Genomic DNA, 19,978 nt, shown 5'->3' with positions numbered 1-19,978 from the left:
TCTGAGTTTCAGCTTTTCTTTTCCCCAGTTTCTTTCCACTTCCTCTGCACCCTCCACTCCCTTATTTTATTTTTGTTGAGCTGTTCAGGCTTCTCTGAGGCAAGAGACAAGGCTGCCACATGTGTTTGTTGATCTCTGCGCATTAATCTGATTGCAGGTATCCTGAATTCTGCGCCTCTGCTCTTGCCTGGTCGACATGCACTGAATGCAGGTTTACTGGCTGCCAGCTTTGGGGGAATGATTCCATACATGATTGATCCTAGCTACACTACAGGGATTACTTGTCTCGGTTCTGTGTCAGCTCTCTCAGCCATAATGGTAAGCTGGGGGATTACAGAAAGTAGAACAGATAAAACAAGCAGTTTGTTGTTTAGCTTTGCAGGTTTCTGTGTAACGATTGTATTTTACCATCCTGAGTCACTGTTGTCTTACGTAGTGCCTGTGTGTTAACTTCCAGTAGTAAATAGTAGCATATGACTCATATGACAAACTGGTATTTTAAAATACTTTCAGAATGTTCATCTTTAAAAATCCGTGGAACTGAAGCATTGATTTTGCAAGCAAAGATATCTGAATAAACACATATAAGGACAGTGGAGCTCCAGCATAAGCTAGATGTCTTCTATATTGAAAATACATGAATTCATTATTAAGTACCTTCATATTTATTTTTTTGAAAGCTGGAGGCAGGCTCTCCTTTCTGCATGTTCTCTTTAGTCTTAGTTTGTTTTTCTTTTCCAGGGTGTCACTTTAACAGCAGCTATTGGAGGTGCTGACATGCCTGTAGTTATTACAGTTCTGAACAGTTATTCTGGATGGGCCTTGTGTGCTGAGGGCTTCCTACTGAACAACAACTTGCTGACCATTGTTGGTGCACTCATTGGATCCTCTGGGGCCATCCTCTCTTACATCATGTGTGTGGTAAGCAGTGAGCAGAAACTGTGCTTTTTTCCAGGTAGTGAAAAACCTAATACAGAATGTTTACTAGAAAGATAAGTAATTGGAAGAGAGGGGTGCTAAATACTTAGAAGTAATACCCCTTGGTCTGGATAAAGTCCTAATTCAAATCCTAAAAAGGAAAGCCATTGCGTTAACTTGGGCATCTGCGATTTGAATCTAAACTCACATAAGTATGATTACTTGTTTTCTTGTCTTTGTAGTTGTGTCACTTTACAGTGTTGTTAAAATTAAATTTAAGTTTATCTGCAGAAGGTATTTTGCATAGTGCCTTCTTTAAAAAAAAAAAAAAAAAGTGGTTAGAGAGTGATTTAAAGTTTGTTTTCTGGAGTGTGGGACAGTGTACTTTCTTCAGAAAACAGTTACTTTGAAGTAGCAGTGGGTGGCAGCAAGCTTACGCTCATTTGTTGTGAATACTAACGTGTGTCAGAGCAAACTTGAACTCCCATTTTTGGTGTAATCATGATGTGTTATTATTAATAGACTTTTTTTTTTTTTTCTGAATAATTTACACACAGATCCTTTTTCTCTACTTGTATTTTTTTCCCTTGTGTTTTTTAAGATAGAGCAAGGAAACTGCAGCAGCCACCAATCTTCTGATTCTTTTTTTTTAAAATTTGTTTCAATTCTTTTGCATTCCTGTGCTGTCTTAAAGCTTTCCGATGGTCAGTCCTGGCCATCTTCTTTTACTACTGTCTCTTCCAGTAAAACAGTACTGTTATCATGTTAAGGGTGAGGAATAGTTTCAGAAGAGCTTATAAAATATTATTTGTGCAACTTCATGGAGGAGAGATCAAGTAGACAGTCCCAGATATGAATTTTAAAGAAGCTTGCTTTCCTAAATGTTTTGTATCTACTTATCAAAAGGAAATAAAATTATGTGGCTCATGGAACATCTGTTTAAATTTAAATACCTGCATTCAGTCAACAGTTTAGATCATATCACTTGAAAGATATTGCTTACAGGGCAACAAAGATTTGAAAAGTATGTTCTTTAAAGTAAATATCAGATTTTTATAAGTCCTGGTGAAAACAGGATCTACTGGAGACGTATTTTCCCCCAGGTGTGGTCGTTTTATAACAATATTTTTTCTCTTCCGTCTCTTATTGCTAGCAGAGAGTTTTGTCATATTTCCCTAGGAAACCCAGGGATTTAATTAAAAAAAAAAAATTCAGTGACAGAGGGCTTTTTCTCTGTGTATTTCTCAACCTTTGGGAAATCTAGTTTTTGAGGTAACATTCTAGATGTCTTGTGCTGCTTCACCCAGGCTTAGACAACCAAAGTTGATTAGCTGGTAAAAATTAAAATCAGTTTGTGTAACTTTGCACAATAAACAGAATAATTTGTTTATCTCCAGCATTTTTATTTTGTGTTTTGCTTCCCTTAAAGGAAGTCATAACTTTTAAAGGCATCGTTACAATCAAGGAATTCAGTAATACTGCCTTCCGTAAGCTGTATTCCAGAAGGAAAATATGTTTCAGAATTCCAATAGTTCCAATAAAGGTTTCTGCTTTAGGCTATTGTAGCCTATGCTGATGAAGCAATGAAGTGAGACTCGCCTAGTGCAAGTGAGAAGGTTTTTGCAGAAACATCTTAATAGCTGAAAGCTTCTTCTTACAACTCTTCTGGTTGCTTTTTGTTTGTTTTTATAAAGGAAAAACAAAACAAACAAACAAAAAAACACAAGAAAAAAAACTGTAGTTCATTAATCCCAAACTTGTTCAGATAATCTCTTACGACTGAGTTGGTAAAACTCACCAAATCTATTCCTATAATCCTTTAAAATCTTTACACTTATATCTTACTGATGGATTTTTCTGGCCATTCCCCCTTTGTACGTATATTTAGGATGAGTTAAAAAAGACAAAGAATTCAGCTTTTGAATAAGAAAGCAAAGGCTTTGCTCCTCTTTTTGTGGATTCTGACCACTTTTTAAACGCTAGTGCAAACATGCCTTTTTTCACAACAGTTGTTTCAGTTAACCTTTCTCCCTGTTTTTGTTGTGAATAGTTGGTGTTTATGCTTAGGGATAGAAGAGGAGCCATTAATTGGGGTTGAAACAGAGCAAGACAAGGGACAGACTGTTAATTTTACACATTGTGTGCTGCACCTCTATGCATTCCAGCTCTGCTCTTTATGTGGGTACAGTTTGATGTGGAAGAACTTGCAGTTTTCAGAGATCTCAAGGGCTTGGTTTTTCTTGGTGGGGAAGCTCCGAGCAGTATTATCTGCTTTGTATGCAGCACATAGGGCTTTTTTTGCTGGTAGTTCTGTTATCTGTGAATAACTGCAATGTTGAAGCCCATGCTTTGTTGCTATATGTGTGTGATCTGTGGTGGTAAAGAATGTGAATAAGGCTACTGAAGACTTAAAACGCTGTTCCTGTGCCGAGTAGGTCTTTGCTACTTTGGTTAATTATTGCTTAATGAGGTCTTGGCTCACTTCGAAGCCTTCTGTGGTACAGAGCCAAGCAAGGGTGCATTGATTTCATGCCTGCTTTATGTGATTTCTCAGACTTCTAATAATATTTGAACTTTTTTTTAATTGGAGCGGCACTGCTGTGGCCTTTTAGTTTAGATAAGAATTGAAAGTGCTTTTGTTCTTGTAAGTTTGGTGTGCAACATCTGAAAAGCGTATTCTTCTGCCTTAACAGTCCTACCAGCTAAAACTGCTATAGTACACTAGTCTGTTTTCCTGCTTAAAAGTTTAATATTGTGATACGCATCAAAGGTGTTCTTAAAGGATATGAACTGCTACCAACTGCAGCCAGTATAAAATGCTAATTTCACAAAGCCTTTGTTTGGGCCCTGTTGTGCATCATTGTTGCAATAGCTGGAACAGTGATAATGTGTAAAAATAAACAGAAGCTCTTCTAGCATCTTTCTTGTGCTTATTTGCTGGATGCTGCATTTCAAAGAATGGAATATTTCTCAGGCTATAGCAAAAATCTGTGGGGTTGCATGATTTTATCTGTCAGTGGAAGCATACTTTTGTGTGAGGTTTTTCCTCTTGCTTGTATGTGTGTCTCCCTAGATCCGTTCTTAAATTTTGCTGTGGTTTATGAGCTAGTGCAGCAAGTGTACAACACACGTTTAATTAAAGAAGCAATTTATGCCTGTTCCATTCTTGCATCTAAACTATTGTTTACTGTAGTTACAAGTTTTGCCTACTTCCAGATATGTATTTGGGACCGCAATCACGAAGAGGCATGCCAGTGAAAGCATACAGCCAGTGTCTTTCCTGGCTGTGTATCTTCAGAGATGAGTTTTCAGGATGTATTCTCTTAAAGCTCCTATTATAAGATCTCTTGTTCCCCCATTGGTGCTCTGTGAGTAAGTTTAACGGCCCTTCAGCTCATTAAAGTTTGTTTTGAGTTAGCATTTGGTTAGTTTTGTGTGGCTACTTAGCTTTGTTCTGTTGTGATTTGCTTCTGTACTGCCTGTAAGAGTCATATGGTTTACATGGAATTCTGTGCTTGCATCTTGAATTGCTTAAGAACTTAAAAAAAAAAAATCTCAAAAAAAAAAAAAAAAAAAGTGGTGTGTGTATCTGAGAGCTGCTCCAAAAGTAATGCCTCCTGTTTGGTTATGTTGGCCCACGACACTAGAGAAGCAGATACAGGTGGTACGGCAGTAGAAGCTGAACCTTACCACCATTGTTCCATTTGCATTTTGTTGCTGTGTGACAGATGGCAGCAGAGGGGCAGTTTGACAAAATGGCATCTGACATGGAGGAGCATATGACACAAAGGTGTGTCACTGAATTCCTCTGTCCGGAAAAAATGGCATCCATTGACATTCATTGATACCTGCTGAACGTTGATGAAAACCAAACAGTGGATGCAAGCACAGAGAGGTGGTGGGTGGTGCGTTTCAGTGGTGGTAACGGTGACGTAAAGAACCCATGCTCCAGGTCGTGCTGCACAGCTGTCACACTACTAAAGGAAGAGCATCTTGATCAAATCCTCCACATAATCAGTGGGTTACAACCAGGGAGCTGTGTATGGTGCTGCGTATTGGCTTCAGTGCATTGGAAATGGTGGTGGTATGTGTTGAAATGTCACTTAAATTGTGCCAAATGGATCCCATGAATGCTCACACAGGAACAGAAAGAATACTGTATGCATATTTGTCAGAACCTATTGAATCGATATGAGAAAGTGACAGTTTCCTGGATCCCATTGTTTCTGATGCAATGTGTTGTCACTGCTCTGAGCTAGAGTCAAAGTAGCAGTCCACTACAGCAATATGTAAATTCTCCATAGAAGAAAAAGATGCAGCATTTAGCAGGTAAAATGATGTGTACTGTCCTGAGGGATAGGAAAAAGGTGGTAATAGATTTTCTGTAACCTGGACAAACCATCAACTCTGACAAACTGAAGGCTCACTCTTCTAGAGTCAGGCCAGAGAAGAAGGCAGCCTTTGCATGATGATGCTGTCAGGCTCAATATGCTCTGAAGATTGTGGAGCAAACTGACAGTCTTGGCTGGACTGTCCTACTACACCCACTGTGGAGTCCAGATTTGGTGCCTTATGACTTCCATCTGTTTGGGCTGGTGAAACACGGACTGACCGTGTGGGCAACAGTGCTATAATAACAGCTGTGAAACTGTGGGTCACCTCTCCTGATTCCTGATTTTTATGAGCATGGCCTGCAGGCTCTTGTTCATCCCTGGTGAAAATGCATAGCTATTGTTGGTGACTGTTTTGAGAAATAGTATTTTGTAGCTGAGATTTTTCTCAATGAAATATTGCTATTGTGATTTTTGTAATCTGTTTTATTTTCCATGCAAATATATGAGGCATTACTTTTGGAGGAACCTCTCTATGTGTGTGTGTATAAAAATTATGTATCCTTTTATATCTATCAACTTCAAGAACAGAAAGAGTTTTGTTGTTTTGTTTTTTGCCATAGTGAAATGCTGATTATCTGTCATTATCTGTGTAGTATTACATGCTAAAAACGGATGTTTGGCTAATTTTGATTTAATTTGAATGCCAATTTTAAGGAGCATATTGTAAGTTTTGAGATGTCAGCAAGCAAAACCGGCACATAAAGGCTATTGTCAGGAAAGCTTTAGTAATTCTAGACATTTCCTTTGTGGATGTCTTCTCTGTTTTGTTTTTGGGTTTCATCTTTAGCTGATCAAAAACCTCTTGTATTTCAGGCTATGAATCGTTCCCTTGCAAATGTGATTCTGGGGGGCTATGGCACCACGTCGACAGCTGGTGGAAAGCCTATGGAAATAACTGGAACCCACACAGAAATTAATGTGGACAATGCAATTGAAATGATAAAAGAAGCAAACAGCATTATTATTACTCCAGGTAGGACATTCTTGATTCATACCAGAAGCTGTATTGTTAAAACAAATACCTTAAAACCAAAACACCCTGTTGTCTTGAAAATAAATATCTATCACTTAAGTTACTGACAGTGTTTTTTATGCCTTACTTGCTCAACTCTGTATTGCAATTGTTGAAAAACCTGAAAACAAACATCTAAATCTAAGTTGTATCCAATAAATACTGGAATTAAAGTAAAAAAAAAAAAAAAAAAAAAAGCCTGAGTTCTGTGTAACTCCTGCGTAGGTCATAGATGCATATGATTCAGTGGTGCTTTTCCTGTTAGGAGTTGTCAGGGATGTCAGGTGAGTAGTAAGTAGTTCAAGACATGCTTTCTTCAGCTGAGTGGCCACAGCTATGATGTTAAATTATATTTTAGCACTGGAATGATAAGAATGCTAGAAATAAAGCTTCCTTTTCTGTTTGAGCAAAGAATGTTTCTGTGAAGCTGAAAGAACTTACTACGTAATGTGTCTGGCCTAGCTGTTGTACTGTTAATGGTCACTACCCCAAAAAGAAGAGATAAATCATAGTGCTCAGACTGCACATTTCCTTGAGAATGTATTTTAAATACACACACACACACTCACATATATATAGGTATGTATATGTGTGTGTGTGTGTGTGTGTGTGTATTTTTTTTTTCATATGCATTATATGTAAAATTGTAATTATGATAGCCATTTTTGTGTGGAAAGTATACTTACTATAATTTTCTGTTTACACTGAAATGACAAATTAGCATAAAACTTTGGAATTCTTTCAGGCTATGGTTTGTGTGCAGCAAAAGCTCAGTATCCCATAGCTGATCTAGTGAAGATGTTGAGAGAGCAAGGGAAAGATGTTAGGTAAGTACTTTTCTATATGAAAACTATTAAGGTTTTTCATTCCTTCAAAATAATCTGCAAGCATATACATTGATGAAAGAAAAGAAAAAAAAACAGTTATTCTTAAGCTAGTCTAAGAGAACTTCCTGAAGGAATTCAATTTCCTCTGACTGTTATGCTGTTGGGGATTAGCTGAAGAGCTGTAGTGGGGATGGTAAGGGATCCTTGGCAGGAAATACAGACCTTTTGCAATATGGAGAAGATGTTTGCTTCAGCTAGTCTACTAGCTAGTTCAGCTAGTAGAAAAGTGTATCAGGTAGCAAGCTACCTTTGCACCAAGAATGTAGGACTTTATTTCTTGGGATAACTTATTTGCAATTCTTACTACTACAGAGCAGCAATAGCAAACTACATGGATGTAAAAAAAAAAAAAATCAATTTGTACTGGAATGTTTATGTAGACTCCTTTCTGAGGTTTTAAAAAAAAAAATAAATCCAGTCTAACTTGCCTCTGTTTTCTTGTCTTCCACTGGCAGTTGTCTGTGCTCTGAAATAGCTAATGATTCAGTCATTACTGATGAGGGCTGTCATGCAGATGCTCAAGAGTGGCACCTGTATTTGGAGTAGGATGTGTTGCAAACAGTCCCCCTGTTAGATACCTACCCTGTTATGTTCTTCCAGAATCCTCAAGGATCAATCCAGGTTATCTTACTTTTGCGGCAGAACTTCCAAAGGATGTACTGCTTGATCTCCCTTGACTTTTTCCAAGCATTAGGGCTGTGGTGTCTAATTTCACACACATCTGAGATTTCTACAGTCTAATTGGTTTAGAAGGCAGCCAGTGGAGATAGAAATGTCTGTAAACATGTATCACTATTTTAATGTAATGTAATTTTTCACAGAATCGCTGTGTTAAAGTGATGGCCTCAAAAGCATTCTCTTCTCCAGGCTGAGGAATCCCATCTTGCTCAGCGTTTTTGTCATGACAGATATCTCAGATCCATAAGCATCTCAGACTTACTTTTACTGGGTTTTTGTTATTGCAAATCAGACTAATTAGTCTTTGATTATAGCATGGAAGGATTTTTGAAGTGGCTGTGGCCATTGCCATGGATTTATTTATTCTGCTGATGTGTGGCTCCAAAAAGCAGAGAGCATTTTTAGGTAATGGTATTGGCCACAAGTTCTTTGCTTCTTCAAATTCTCATGCATCTTAGAGTATTGAAAATATGGGAAAGCTAGTGTTATGCCTGCCTTGCAATGTGTCTGGTAAAATATTCTCTAATTATAGTAATTCAATATTTTTAAATTAGTTAAAGCTCAGCTTTCACTTGAAACAATATATTTTGGTGCATGCTGGTTAGAGAAAAACTCATTCTCTGATTTGCATGTGTTAATTTCAACTAACTGGTGACTCCTTTGGAATCAGTACTTGAGTAAATGTTTTTTTTGCGTTTTTTTTCTTTCACTGTTTTTTCCAAGCTCATTGAAAACTTTTGTATAGGTTGTCACAGTATTTTACAGCACTTCTTGTGGAGAATAAGAACAAAACTGTCGTAGAGTTTAGCAACAACTCTGTAGGTGTTTATCCAGATTGTTGCAATTCTGCATGTAGCATAGCTTTAAAGAAGTACTTGCACATCTATTCATGAAAAGTGAGGGTTCATGCTGATCTGTGTGCTTCTTACAGGAGTTACTTTAATTCCTTATGTTTCTAGGTTTAGCAGAAACTGTGTGTCCAAACTGCATTAAATTTTTTAAAGACCTGTTAATGGTGCGCAAACAGAACCTAGAAAAACCTTTTTGGCTAGCACAGTGGTGGTGTCCTATGCTTTTGGCTTTCCTGTCTGAGCTTCTGTGTGGGCTTAGCTTTTCTTTTTTTATTTTTTTTTTTAATTGGTGATATAGAAAATTGTTGGTTTTTTGCCTTATGTTGGCCTTGCAAGGGAGAAGCAAGAATGAATCCTTGAATTAACCAGCTTATACTTGAAATGAGTCAGTTTCAGGAAGGGATCATTGTAGTGGTTACCTAGTATTTTAATGAAATAAATCTGTATTTATAGTTTGTGGTAATTTAGGCCTTTCATCACTTTGTGGAGCTCCCACGGTGTTCATTGAGTGCAGCTGCTGTCCTTCTGGTTGCAATAGGGTTGAAGTGCCTCGGGACCCCAGTACACTCACCATCCAGATGTAGTGACACTCTCACATATCCACTGTGGAAAGGTGCCAGCGTGGACATACGATTGTCATCAATTTGCAGTGCCCATACTGTGCCAAGAAAAACTGCATCTGTCATATGGTCTTTTTTTGCATCATGGCTCACAATTGGTCCAGACGCACTGTTGTTTTCATTTACTATGCATATGGCCACAACATACTCGGTGAAGAGTGCAGATTATATAATATGATGCAAACGCTTTTATGACTGGGGTTTAAATTTAGAAATACAGGAGAGTTTGGAAACCTCAGATGGTTCTAGTCATTACATTGCATAGCTAATATCATCGCTTACTTGAGATGATCTTGCAGTAGATCACATTTTAATGCATTAATACATAGGATCACATTGAAAATCGGTGAGCCTTCAGTATAGGTTTTCCTTGCTATGGATGGGCAAAACAACAAAACTTTTCATAGGCTAAGTTCATTGAACTTAGAGAAAAAATGCTTGTTCTGTAACTAGTTCTGTTTCCACTAAATTGCAACTGAGTAAATTGTGGAAAGCTCCCACCATAGCATGTTTCTTTGACTACGTGCTATGTGTATAGGTTCCTACTTGTGAAATTCTGTTTTTTTTTTTTTAATATAACATTCTTAATAATTTGTTATTAGTATATAAATAAATTATATTCTATAAAAAAAAATCCTATGCAGACTATTTAATTTTTTAAAGTTTCTTAATTTTTTTCATTAAAATATGCTTAAGAATTGTACACATTCTAAAAAGCTTAGCTTTTTCCTCAGCATTAAGAATTTTTCTGTAAATGTATTTTAACTTCCTGAATATAGGCTTCTGAAAATAATCAAATTTCAGAGTGAAAGAATTCTTAAAATTGTTTTGTGTGGTCTTTCTAAGACTAATTCATAATTAAGGTTTTTTTTTTTTTTTTTTTAAAATTTAATATTTTTTGGGGAAAGCAAATTATTTCTTTTTCACCCTTTAGGGCTAGCTGTTAAAATACTGTTTTTTCTTTTTTTTTTTTTTTAACCTTTTTATAAGTAGATGTTTTGCAGAGCTTCAGTTTCTGTTCTGTGATGCTGGAGAATCTGATTTTTTTAAACACATGGAAATACTTATGGGTTTCTTACTTATTTAAAAATGTGTCAGGATGGATTTAGCGTTGAATCTGCATTTTTGAATTTTTATTGTAACGTCTGTTGCTGATATCTAGTCAGATATATATTTTTCCTCAATGGTGCTGTATGTTTCTGAGTAATAAAATGTTGATGGGTATGACTTGCACATTTCTATTTATAACATTCGACTGATAAACAAAAATCATTTAATTTCAAGTTGCCGTTCTTTTGTTCCTTTGCAAGAAAAACTGGTGGAATTGTAAAGACTGAGCAGTGAAGATGCTGTCTTAAACAGACTTTACATATTGCATAACTCTGGTATACGTGAAATAGAAGCTGCTTCCATGGTGCTGAATGGCAATTTAAGAACAGTGTGTGCTGACTCAAATTTCGTGGAAGCAGAAATAGTCTTACTAGGAAGACCCTGGGTAGGTTATGTGTCAGTTCTCAGTCTGTATCTCAGACATATTAACCAGGCAGGTTCTGAATTATTAATACTGCTGATGGAGGGACAAACAAAGTCTGTCTAGTACATCTGTTATCACAAATAATGTATCTGTGTAGCTAGAGAGAACCATCAAACCTTGCTGTATGGTCTGTTTCTGCAAGGATGTAGCTGTAGCTGCATGCTTCTGTAGGTATGTTTTAGGTATGCCAATGGATCAGCTCAGCTTGAAGTCACTTTCCTAAGTCAGTCTGTGAGGCTTTTTGGAGATATGTTCATTATTTCCTACTGTTGGGTACTTGGCGGGTCTGTTTCACTAACGGAGGTCTGTGCCATGTATTTGGATCTTGCCCCTGCTGTATTAAACAACTTTCAGCATTAGTGGCTGAAAATACAAAGCTAGTACTAGCCTTCACTTAAGTATGCTAAATACAGCTTCTGTTTAGCAAACCTGACTCCATCAGAGTCTCTGAGTTTGTCCATTCTCAAGTACTGTTTGTGGGGATATCCTATAGCCGAGGTATATAAGCTTTACTTGAGCTAGTAGTGTACTTTGATGCTAGTAATCTCCATAGTCATCTATGATGTGGGATGGGAGAATCATATCTTGGTACTTAAAACCCGTGCTGCACTGAAGATGGTAATCTATGTCAAGATTCAAACTGTGGAATATCTGAATGGTGATGACAGGAATCCTGACTTCACGTAGCTGACATACTTCTGCGTTGGTTTAGGTACATTTGCCCTTTCAGTATTAGTTACAATACTATTATCTGGTCACTTTCACTGTAGAAAATTGTGTTTTCATCTTGAGGTTTTTCAGTAATTTAAATGTAATAGTTTTGATTTGAAATGCTTTCTGTGCTAGGAAGGGCTTGTATGAGGAATGGTGTGGTGAACAGGACTAGGGAAGTCATCCTTGGTGATGCCTCACCTCGAGTACTGCCTTCAGTTTGGGGCACCTCAGTACAGAAAGGACATGGAGGTGCTGGAGCAGGTCCAAAGAAGGGCAACAAGGCTTGTGAAGGGCTTGGAGAATATGGCCTATGAGGAGAGACTGAAGGAACTGGGGCTGTTCAGTCTGGGGGAAAGGAGTCTGAGGGGAGACCTGTTGCTCTCTTTCAATATCTGAAAGGAGCTTACAGCGAGAGTGGGGTTGGTCTCTTCTCAATGGTGACAGGATAAGGGGAAATGGCTTCAAGTTGAGCCAGGGTAAGTTTAGGTTGAATATCAGGAAACACTTCTTTACAGAAAGGGTTGTTAAGCACTGGTATAGGCTCCCCAAGGAGGTGGTTGAATCACCATCCCTGGATGTGTTTAAAAGCCATTTGGGTGTGGTAATCAGGACATAATTTAGCAGAGGGTTGTTAGGGTAGTATGGTGATATTGTGGTTGGACTTGATGATCTTGAAGGTCTTTTCCCAACTGAGTGATTCTGATTCTGTGATTCTAAATATGCCATGCATGTGAGAAGTTTTAGATCTTTAGTCTAAGTAAAAGGAAATATAAGAAAAGCTTCGAAGTATATATTTGTGTTCAATGTGATGTGTTGTTTTTATGAAGCTGAAGACTCTGAAAGAGGCTGAAAAAAGGCTATATATCCTTATTTGGTACCCATACTGCTAGGTGTGAAATCGATCTCTGGCATACATGTGTGTGCTAACTTCAGTTTATCTGACAGCGGGAGTGGTAAGTAAACCCCTCAGTCAAGGCTGAGACTGAAAATTCACAGTAGATCTGTGCTTCGGTGAGCTACCAGAACAGTGTTTGAAGTCAGACACAGCAGGATTTTGCATCTTTGTTCTGGGTAAAGTAAATGTAGACTGGAAACTTAATGTCAGATAAACAGAAGTCAAGAATGTAAAAAAAAAAAAAAAGAAAAAAAGAAAAAATAGCTAAGGGAATTATTGTGTCACTGATAATAAAAACAGACCAAAGAAATTCAGTGATTTTTCACCGTGCAATGTACCTCTTTATAAAGTCATTCATGTTTTAAATTTTTAAATACAATAAGGTTCATATTTTCAACGTCGAAAAAAGCATATGTGACAATGTTTTTGCCATAGAGCAGGTAGCTTTGAAGAACTGCTCATCCTGTGAGTCAGAAGCAAGATATGCAGCTTTTGTTAGACGTTCTGCAACACATTAGGGGTTTTAGCTCTCTTTTCCATCCTTCCCTAAATTCTACTTATGATGGGACTGGCTAATTTTTTTCCTCTGTGTCTGTATATCTTGTCTTTTGATGGTATAAAACCGTAAGATAAGGATATATTTCTAATGAATCTTTTTGACACGCTTGCATGTCCAGTTTCAAGAGGTACTGGCAGAGTACTGTCTCTATTTGGTTAGCAGGCCTTCAGAACAGGCTTATGGGAATAATTTCAATATTTGTCCAGAAAGCATTTGTATGAGTGGCTTTCTCAAACTTCGTGAATACACAGTGTGTGGTTTTACGCAGGGTCTGTCAGAAGTCTTTTAACTGCTGATTGTTCATGCCATAACTTCCTGAACGAAGATCATTTGTCCCTTGGTGTTTTTTTTCTCTGCCTCTTGCCAGGAATGGTAAAGTCAAAGGTGAAATTCATTCTCTTGGCAGCTTAAATTTTGGCTTTCTAGCCTTTGAAATAAGATTGTATATGTATATAGTACTTAATAGAAACCTCACGGATATTTTGTTTAGTGTATTGCCAAAGCAGTTTTCTTCACAAAGAAGCTCAAATCATTTTATTAGAAACAAAAGAGAATTTTGTTGGAAAATCGCTTTTCACTGCCAAAGAAGTGATAGCTTTTTTTTTTTTTTTTTTTTTTTTAGAGTGTACTTCAAAATAAGAGTTCTACTGTATTGCAAGTGATTGAATTATTTTTAGTGTAGGACTGATTGCAGTAACTACATGTGGCTTATATTACTGAGTGATTGGTGCAAAGCTTTAATTGTGTCTTATCCAGTGTATGTGCTCTCCTTTTTCTGATTCTAGGTATTATCCTTTGCATCAGGAATCATGATGTTTATCAGCTGAATTGCAGTCTATTCTCTTTCTTTAAATGAAGTGTTCATTTTAAGCTAGCTGCTATCCTTCTCTTTGACTGCTTAAAATTGAGTGTATTTAGTGTTATGTGGATTAATCACATGTCCTTAATTTTGTTTCTGGATTTCTAATTGTCTCATCTTTACACTGTGTTAACATGATGGAGCATTCAGTTGTCCTTTTAAGGATATATTTGTACTGTGACTTGTGGACCCCCAGTCATGTATTATCCACCTCAGTCACAGTGAAGCTGAAAACAAAAATGAGTGGCAGTCCTTCAGACATGGGAAGCTGATTTATCAGTCTCATATTTTTCTGAAGATATCTGTCTGTATTACTGCATTCCTGACTCTCTTAGATTTCTGCTCAGAAATATATCTTCAGAAATCCAAGGGTTTACTATTTCCAATGCTTTTATTTCAGGAAGGCTTACAGTCTTTTAGCCTTTTCATGAGGGGTGTTTATATTGTGGCCTGTTCACTTTGCAGTATGTTCACTTTTCAGTGATGTGAGGGACCTGGAAAGCATATTAATGCGAGGGTTGGATTTGCCCCAAATAAACTTATTCATTAAGAATAAAAGATGTCAGTTGCAAGATAAATGTGCTACTACTTGATAGGTGAATGCAAGTGCTTGCTGTGTGCAGTGCGGCTCAGGATGGTGGCTGTAGCCAGAAAAAAAGTGGTAAAGTAGACTTGTTATTTTAGAAGTAGTTGAAGAAAACCCACCAAGTTTGTTTTTTTATAAGCTACTGCTGGGTGGAAAACTTGAATTGTTGTTCCATCCTGCAGCAATGTTTCTTGATATTTGTGGCCACTGGATCCTTCTGTGTTGTTTTTAGAAATGTGTGTGCTGTTGCTATTGCGGCCGGCTCTCCAAAGAGAGCTGTTCTTGCAGCTGTGGTAGATTTCTAAGAGAGCCTTATGATGAAAAGATTAAAACTGTTCTCCTAGTCTCTTCAGTTTTACTGGAAATTCAGTGTAATTTTTTTCTTTGCCTAGCTGTTGTGTCGGTCATGCTTCTGAGTTTCCTGAAAAGGAGCAACTGCTGTCTAGGTAAAGAGTCAGATCAGATGACCTTGTTGCTTTTCCCACCCACTCAGTTCCCTGCTCCACTGGAAGATGAAATGCTTTTAACCATTTCCTTCTATTGATTCACGTATGCTTACGCTTTAAGGATTCATTGGCCTTTGAGGTCACAGGTGATAATTTCAGTATATAAAACTGAGTGGCCAATCTTTGTTAATGGATCTGGGCTTACTTTCCTTTTAGATTTGGCATTCACCCTGTGGCAGGTCGTATGCCTGGACAGCTTAATGTACTCCTAGCAGAAGCTGGTGTTCCCTATGATATTGTTCTGGAAATGGATGAGATCAATGAAGACTTCCCAGGTTAGTATGCAAGCTATAAGTTTCTAGTAGGTTGCAAATTTTTATTTGATTTTGTTTTTACATTGTACAAGCTTTTTAAAATCAAAATCTCAGTGAAGCCATACAGTTTCTCAGGACGTACATCAGCCTCAGTGTTCAACTTTAAGGTAATTTTATTCACCTTTTTTTTTCTGGCTGCAGACACTGACTTGGTCCTTGTAATTGGTGCAAATGATACAGTTAATTCAGCAGCTCAGGAAGATCCAAACTCCATCATAGCTGGAATGCCAGTTCTTGAAGTCTGGAAGTCCAAACAGGTGAGATTTAACCATGTTATGTCAGCACCTTCCTACCTATAGATTCATTAAAAAAAAAAAAAAAAAAAAAATTGTTTGTATGAGAAGCTAACGAGATTTTATTCCTGTTCTGATTTTTGTGTTTTTTTCTGCAATTTTTGTTGGTTTTGTCCAACGAATGTCAGTACTCTGCAATTGTGATGCAGTGTTCATGATTTTATGATCAGTGAATGCTTTAGTGAGATTCTGTGACTCCAGTCAGAAAGACCAATGAGTGTACTTCTGCCCACAGGATGTGGTTGGAATGAATGATATTCTGCTCACATATGCAGCCGTGAGGTGTTTCTGTGAAGTTTGCAGGAAATTTGATGGCAAATTCAATACTGATACAAATACGAATAAGAATGGCTGGGTTGAGTAGACAACTTAGTCTGTTAAGATTGATCTAACAGTTACTTCACCAATTTTGCCCAGCCTCATCCGACCTCACATATTCTTGAAATACAAAGTACTCATTGTCAGAGACATAGATTAGTCTGTGTTTTGTCCATAGCTATGTGTTGCAATTTGAGACCTAAACTGTAAATGTTGATACAGGTTCATTGTTTTTCCTGAAAGTGCAGTGATTTACTGATTTGCTATTTTATAGCTAAAACTTTTTTAGAATTTTTTTTTTATGAAGTATATGTGAATTAATCTGGAGTTGTACTCCGGAAAAGTAGCAGAGATCATCGTATCATGTATGTTGGTTTTGTGTTTCCTGCATTTGAGGGGAGAGTGATGGATGTTTTTTGCTACGTCAAACGTGGTCTCCTTACATGCAGGTCATTGTTATGAAGAGATCTTTGGGAGTTGGATATGCAGCTGTGGACAATCCAATCTTCTACAAACCTAATACTGCCATGCTGTTGGGAGATGCTAAGAAGACTTGTGATGCCTTGCAAGCCAAAGCCAGGGAATCATATCAAAGCTAAATATCAGTTTCTGTTCAAGTCACAATAATGACTACATTTTTGTCACAGAAGTCATGGAAAACAAGATTTGGAAGTGTCTCTTACTGTCATAATGCAGCCAATGTTTGCAGAAGACAGCATTGACTCCTAGGAGATATAGTTGAGTGAGAGATGCAGGTCCTTATGAAGGGAGGGTATATCAGCCCATCAAACTAAATCTCCTATGAGACAATGCATTTGAATGAAAATATGGTTTCTAAGGTTAACATTGAGTTGGAAGTAGAAGGTAATTACTTTTTATTATCCTTAAGTGGTTATTGGCTTCTTTCTGCTATCTATACTTCTGTCATGGAAATTCACTGAAAATTACTGTGCCAAGATTCATTCTGTCTTATCATTAAAGCTGTCTTTTGGCCAGTATGAACAAAAATAGCTATTTATTTCATCAAAACATAAAGTAAAATTACAGCCAGATGTGAACAGATGCAAATAAATGCTTACATAATTTGAGATTCCAATCTTAATATTATGTTAAATCGCTATAAAGAGATGAACTGTTTCTTTTTGTGGATTGTATGGGTGCTGTGAATCAGGAGCATAGAATAGTTACTCTTCTTTAAGAATAAAACTGGGATTTCAGGGACCTACCGAGTGATCTTCAATCCTGACAAGGAAGTATACACCTGCACTGCTTAACTATTTGCAGCAGCTCTTAGATTCTCCATCTTTTCTAGTTGTTGCCTTTTTAAATCTTAGGAGAATACACGGTCCTGTTCTGTACAGCCAAAACACATTGCATATCCAGACTGTTAACAGAATCTGGACTGCACTGTTTCAGTTTTTATTCACTTAAATATTTAAATGTATTTACTGTTTTAAAATTTAGTAATGCTTCCTTAATCAATATTTTTGTGATGCTGAAGAAGGCACTTTTAAACATATTTAAGATGCTGGAGTTTATTAGATTTTTTTAATAAGCTATTGTTTGGACAGCACAGAAACGTACCAAACTTAAAATCCAGTGTTTTGATTATTTGACTTCTCCTTAATCCAATTTAAAGCACTGTTTAAATTCCCACAATAAATTCAGCAAAGAATTAAATTATGACATAGATTGCTGTTTTATTTTTATTATGCTAAGTGTACTTGAGTGGAACTCAAATATTTGCTTAATGAAATGCATTTATCATGTTTGCATAATGATGTAGCAACTGTCCATGGCGACAAAGGCTAAATAGAAATAGTTTTATTTGCGTAGAAAGCATTATTATTTGGGGATAATAACTTACGATCAAGTAAGTCTTGAAATTAGTCCATCTGTACTGACAGAACAAACATCTTTGTATTATGCCATGTATTGAGACCTCATATAAAATATAGTGTTTCCACGTAGCTACCTCTATTTTTATGTGAAGATCACTTAAAACACAGACTTTAAACAGGTAATGTAGGAAGAAATGTAACAGTATGTAAAAGCTACCCTTTTGCAAATCTTTTTTGTATAATTTGAAAATAAAAATTATCACATAGGCATTAACATGTTGTACACTGCAGGAAAGTACTTGTAATTAAATTACAACTTAAAACATTGCAGCAGCTTTGTTTGAATGTAGAGTGTGATATCTTAATATCATTATATTCAACTTTCCTTTAAGGTATGCAAAAAAAAAAAAAAAAAAAAGAGAGAAGGGGGGAATAATAAGAAAAGATCCTCCGTCTCTTTCACAGTTAAGGAAAAAAGAATTTGAAGAGTTTTAGCATCTTAAAGCATTGGGTTCTTTTTGTCTTGCTAAACTTCAGGTATCTAACTGTAGTATACAACATGTCTTTGCTTATAACTATTTAATACAAGATTCAGCTTTTGTATTAAAACAAAAAAGTGGGGAGATGGAAAAAATTCTCTTTTCCTTTTTATTTGAAGACAAAAATGTACAGTTGGATTAGAGGTACAAGTCTGATCATTAAAACTGTGCTTTAACATGGAAAGTCAGGTAGTTGTTGAAGTACTAATAAAAAATCAGTTATTTTTCTGTTGATCACTGTTTCATTTCTGTCCCATTGTGTTCCCTGAAGTAGGTAGTCTGAAGATCAAAAATGTAGTGTAATGTGTGTGTATATATATATACGTCTATAGAGATGCATATGTATATTTCCCTTTAAATCTGGATGATTCTTAAAATATTTATATGAAGTATGGATGATATCACTTGACCTTATAAACTTGTCTTTAACCTACTCTAGTAAATGTAGAAGCTTAGACAACCTATTGCAGTTGATATCAGTTGTTAGTTTAACAAGGTGATCAAGGTGGTTGTGCTGGTTTCAGTATCTAGCTTTGAAATTAATTATAAATGAGTAATGTTAATAGGATTATGGAGTGGCTTGGGTCCTTCAGTTCTAGTTGCCGTAGGCAGGGCTGCCACTCCTGAGACCAGGGCCCCATCCAACCTGGCCTTGAATGCCTCCATGTATGGGGCATCCATAGATTCTCTGGGCAGCATGTTGTTAGGACTGCATCACCCTTTTAGTGAAAAACTCCCTGACGTCTTTATTTCTCCCATTTTCATTCTAAACCATTCTCCCTTGTCCTATTGCTATCTACCCATGTAAAAAAAGTTCATTTTCCTCCTGCTTATAAACTCTAAGTATTGGGAGACCTGAATGAGGCGCTTCAGCCATCTGAACGTCTCCATGTCCTTCCTCTGGACCCTCCCCAACAGATCCACATCTTTCACAGTACTCCAGGTGGGTCATCATGAGTGCAGAGCAGAGAGAGGGAATCACCTCCCTCTTCCCGCTGGCTGCCCTGTCTTTTGAGCAGCCTGCGGTACTTCACACACTGCTGCCTCACATCCAGCTTTTCACTGGCCAGGGATGACTTCTCCCAGTTTGTACTCGTATCTGGGATGGCTTCGACTCAGGTGCAGGACCTTGCACTTGGCCTTGTTTAACCTCATTAGTTTAATGTGGACCCATGTTAGCCATCTGATAATCTAGTTTTTAGTTGCACAAGTCTGTTGTGCAGCTTTCATGATTTCTTCCAGCTTGACGTATCTTTTAGAAGCTGCAACCTAGAGTTGATTCATGAAATTATCTCTCCCTTTGCTTTGAGTAGTGTCCCTTGGGGAGCATGTACCAACGTACAGGATTTGCAGTTGGGCCTTTGCTCTCTGTGGATCTGACTGCTAGTTCAGTTGTTTTCCTTTGCCCTCTGCTGCTGCTTATTATCACCTAAGAGTTATTTACGCTAGCCTGCATCAAGCAAACTATGAAAATCTGTTCTGATCAATCATGGCAAAGCAGTGCAGCAAGAATGAAGGAAAGCATGAAGGGCACTGTTCACTTGGCAGAACTTTTCTGTTTTAACTGTCTCTGCGCTATTGAAGTTTCAGAAGAATTTAGGTAGTCCAACCCTCTGGTCAAAGCAGATTCAATCTTAGATAAGATTGTTACAGACTTTGA

The 19,978-nt window shown here is 37.2% G+C and overlaps 1 protein-coding gene across 3 annotated transcripts in view; it reads left to right on the top strand.

Annotated features, from left to right (window-relative positions):
- The window catches only part of NNT (nicotinamide nucleotide transhydrogenase), a 43,698-nt gene extending 25,148 nt beyond the window's left edge, over positions 1 to 18,550 (top strand). For all 3 annotated transcript variants that reach the window (XM_042825597.1, XM_042825596.1, XM_042825599.1), the window contains 7 exons: positions 158 to 318; positions 742 to 921; positions 6,126 to 6,285; positions 7,070 to 7,151; positions 15,170 to 15,288; positions 15,469 to 15,584; positions 16,388 to 18,550. In XM_042825597.1, the coding sequence (XP_042681531.1) occupies positions 158 to 318; positions 742 to 921; positions 6,126 to 6,285; positions 7,070 to 7,151; positions 15,170 to 15,288; positions 15,469 to 15,584; positions 16,388 to 16,537 (968 nt within the window). In that variant the 3' untranslated portion in view covers positions 16,538 to 18,550. The remainder of the gene's footprint in view (positions 1 to 157; positions 319 to 741; positions 922 to 6,125; positions 6,286 to 7,069; positions 7,152 to 15,169; positions 15,289 to 15,468; positions 15,585 to 16,387) is intronic.
- Positions 18,551 to 19,978: the final 1,428 nt, after the last annotated feature.

The sequence above is a fragment of the Centrocercus urophasianus genome, unplaced genomic scaffold (assembly GCF_019232065.1).
Source record: "Centrocercus urophasianus isolate 14NV4802_14NV808 unplaced genomic scaffold, USGS_Curo_1.0 seq_25, whole genome shotgun sequence".
Taxonomy (NCBI): Eukaryota; Metazoa; Chordata; class Aves; order Galliformes; family Phasianidae; genus Centrocercus; species Centrocercus urophasianus.
The sequence above is the reverse complement of the archived record's forward strand: the minus strand, read 5'-3'. Positions and strand labels throughout refer to the sequence as shown.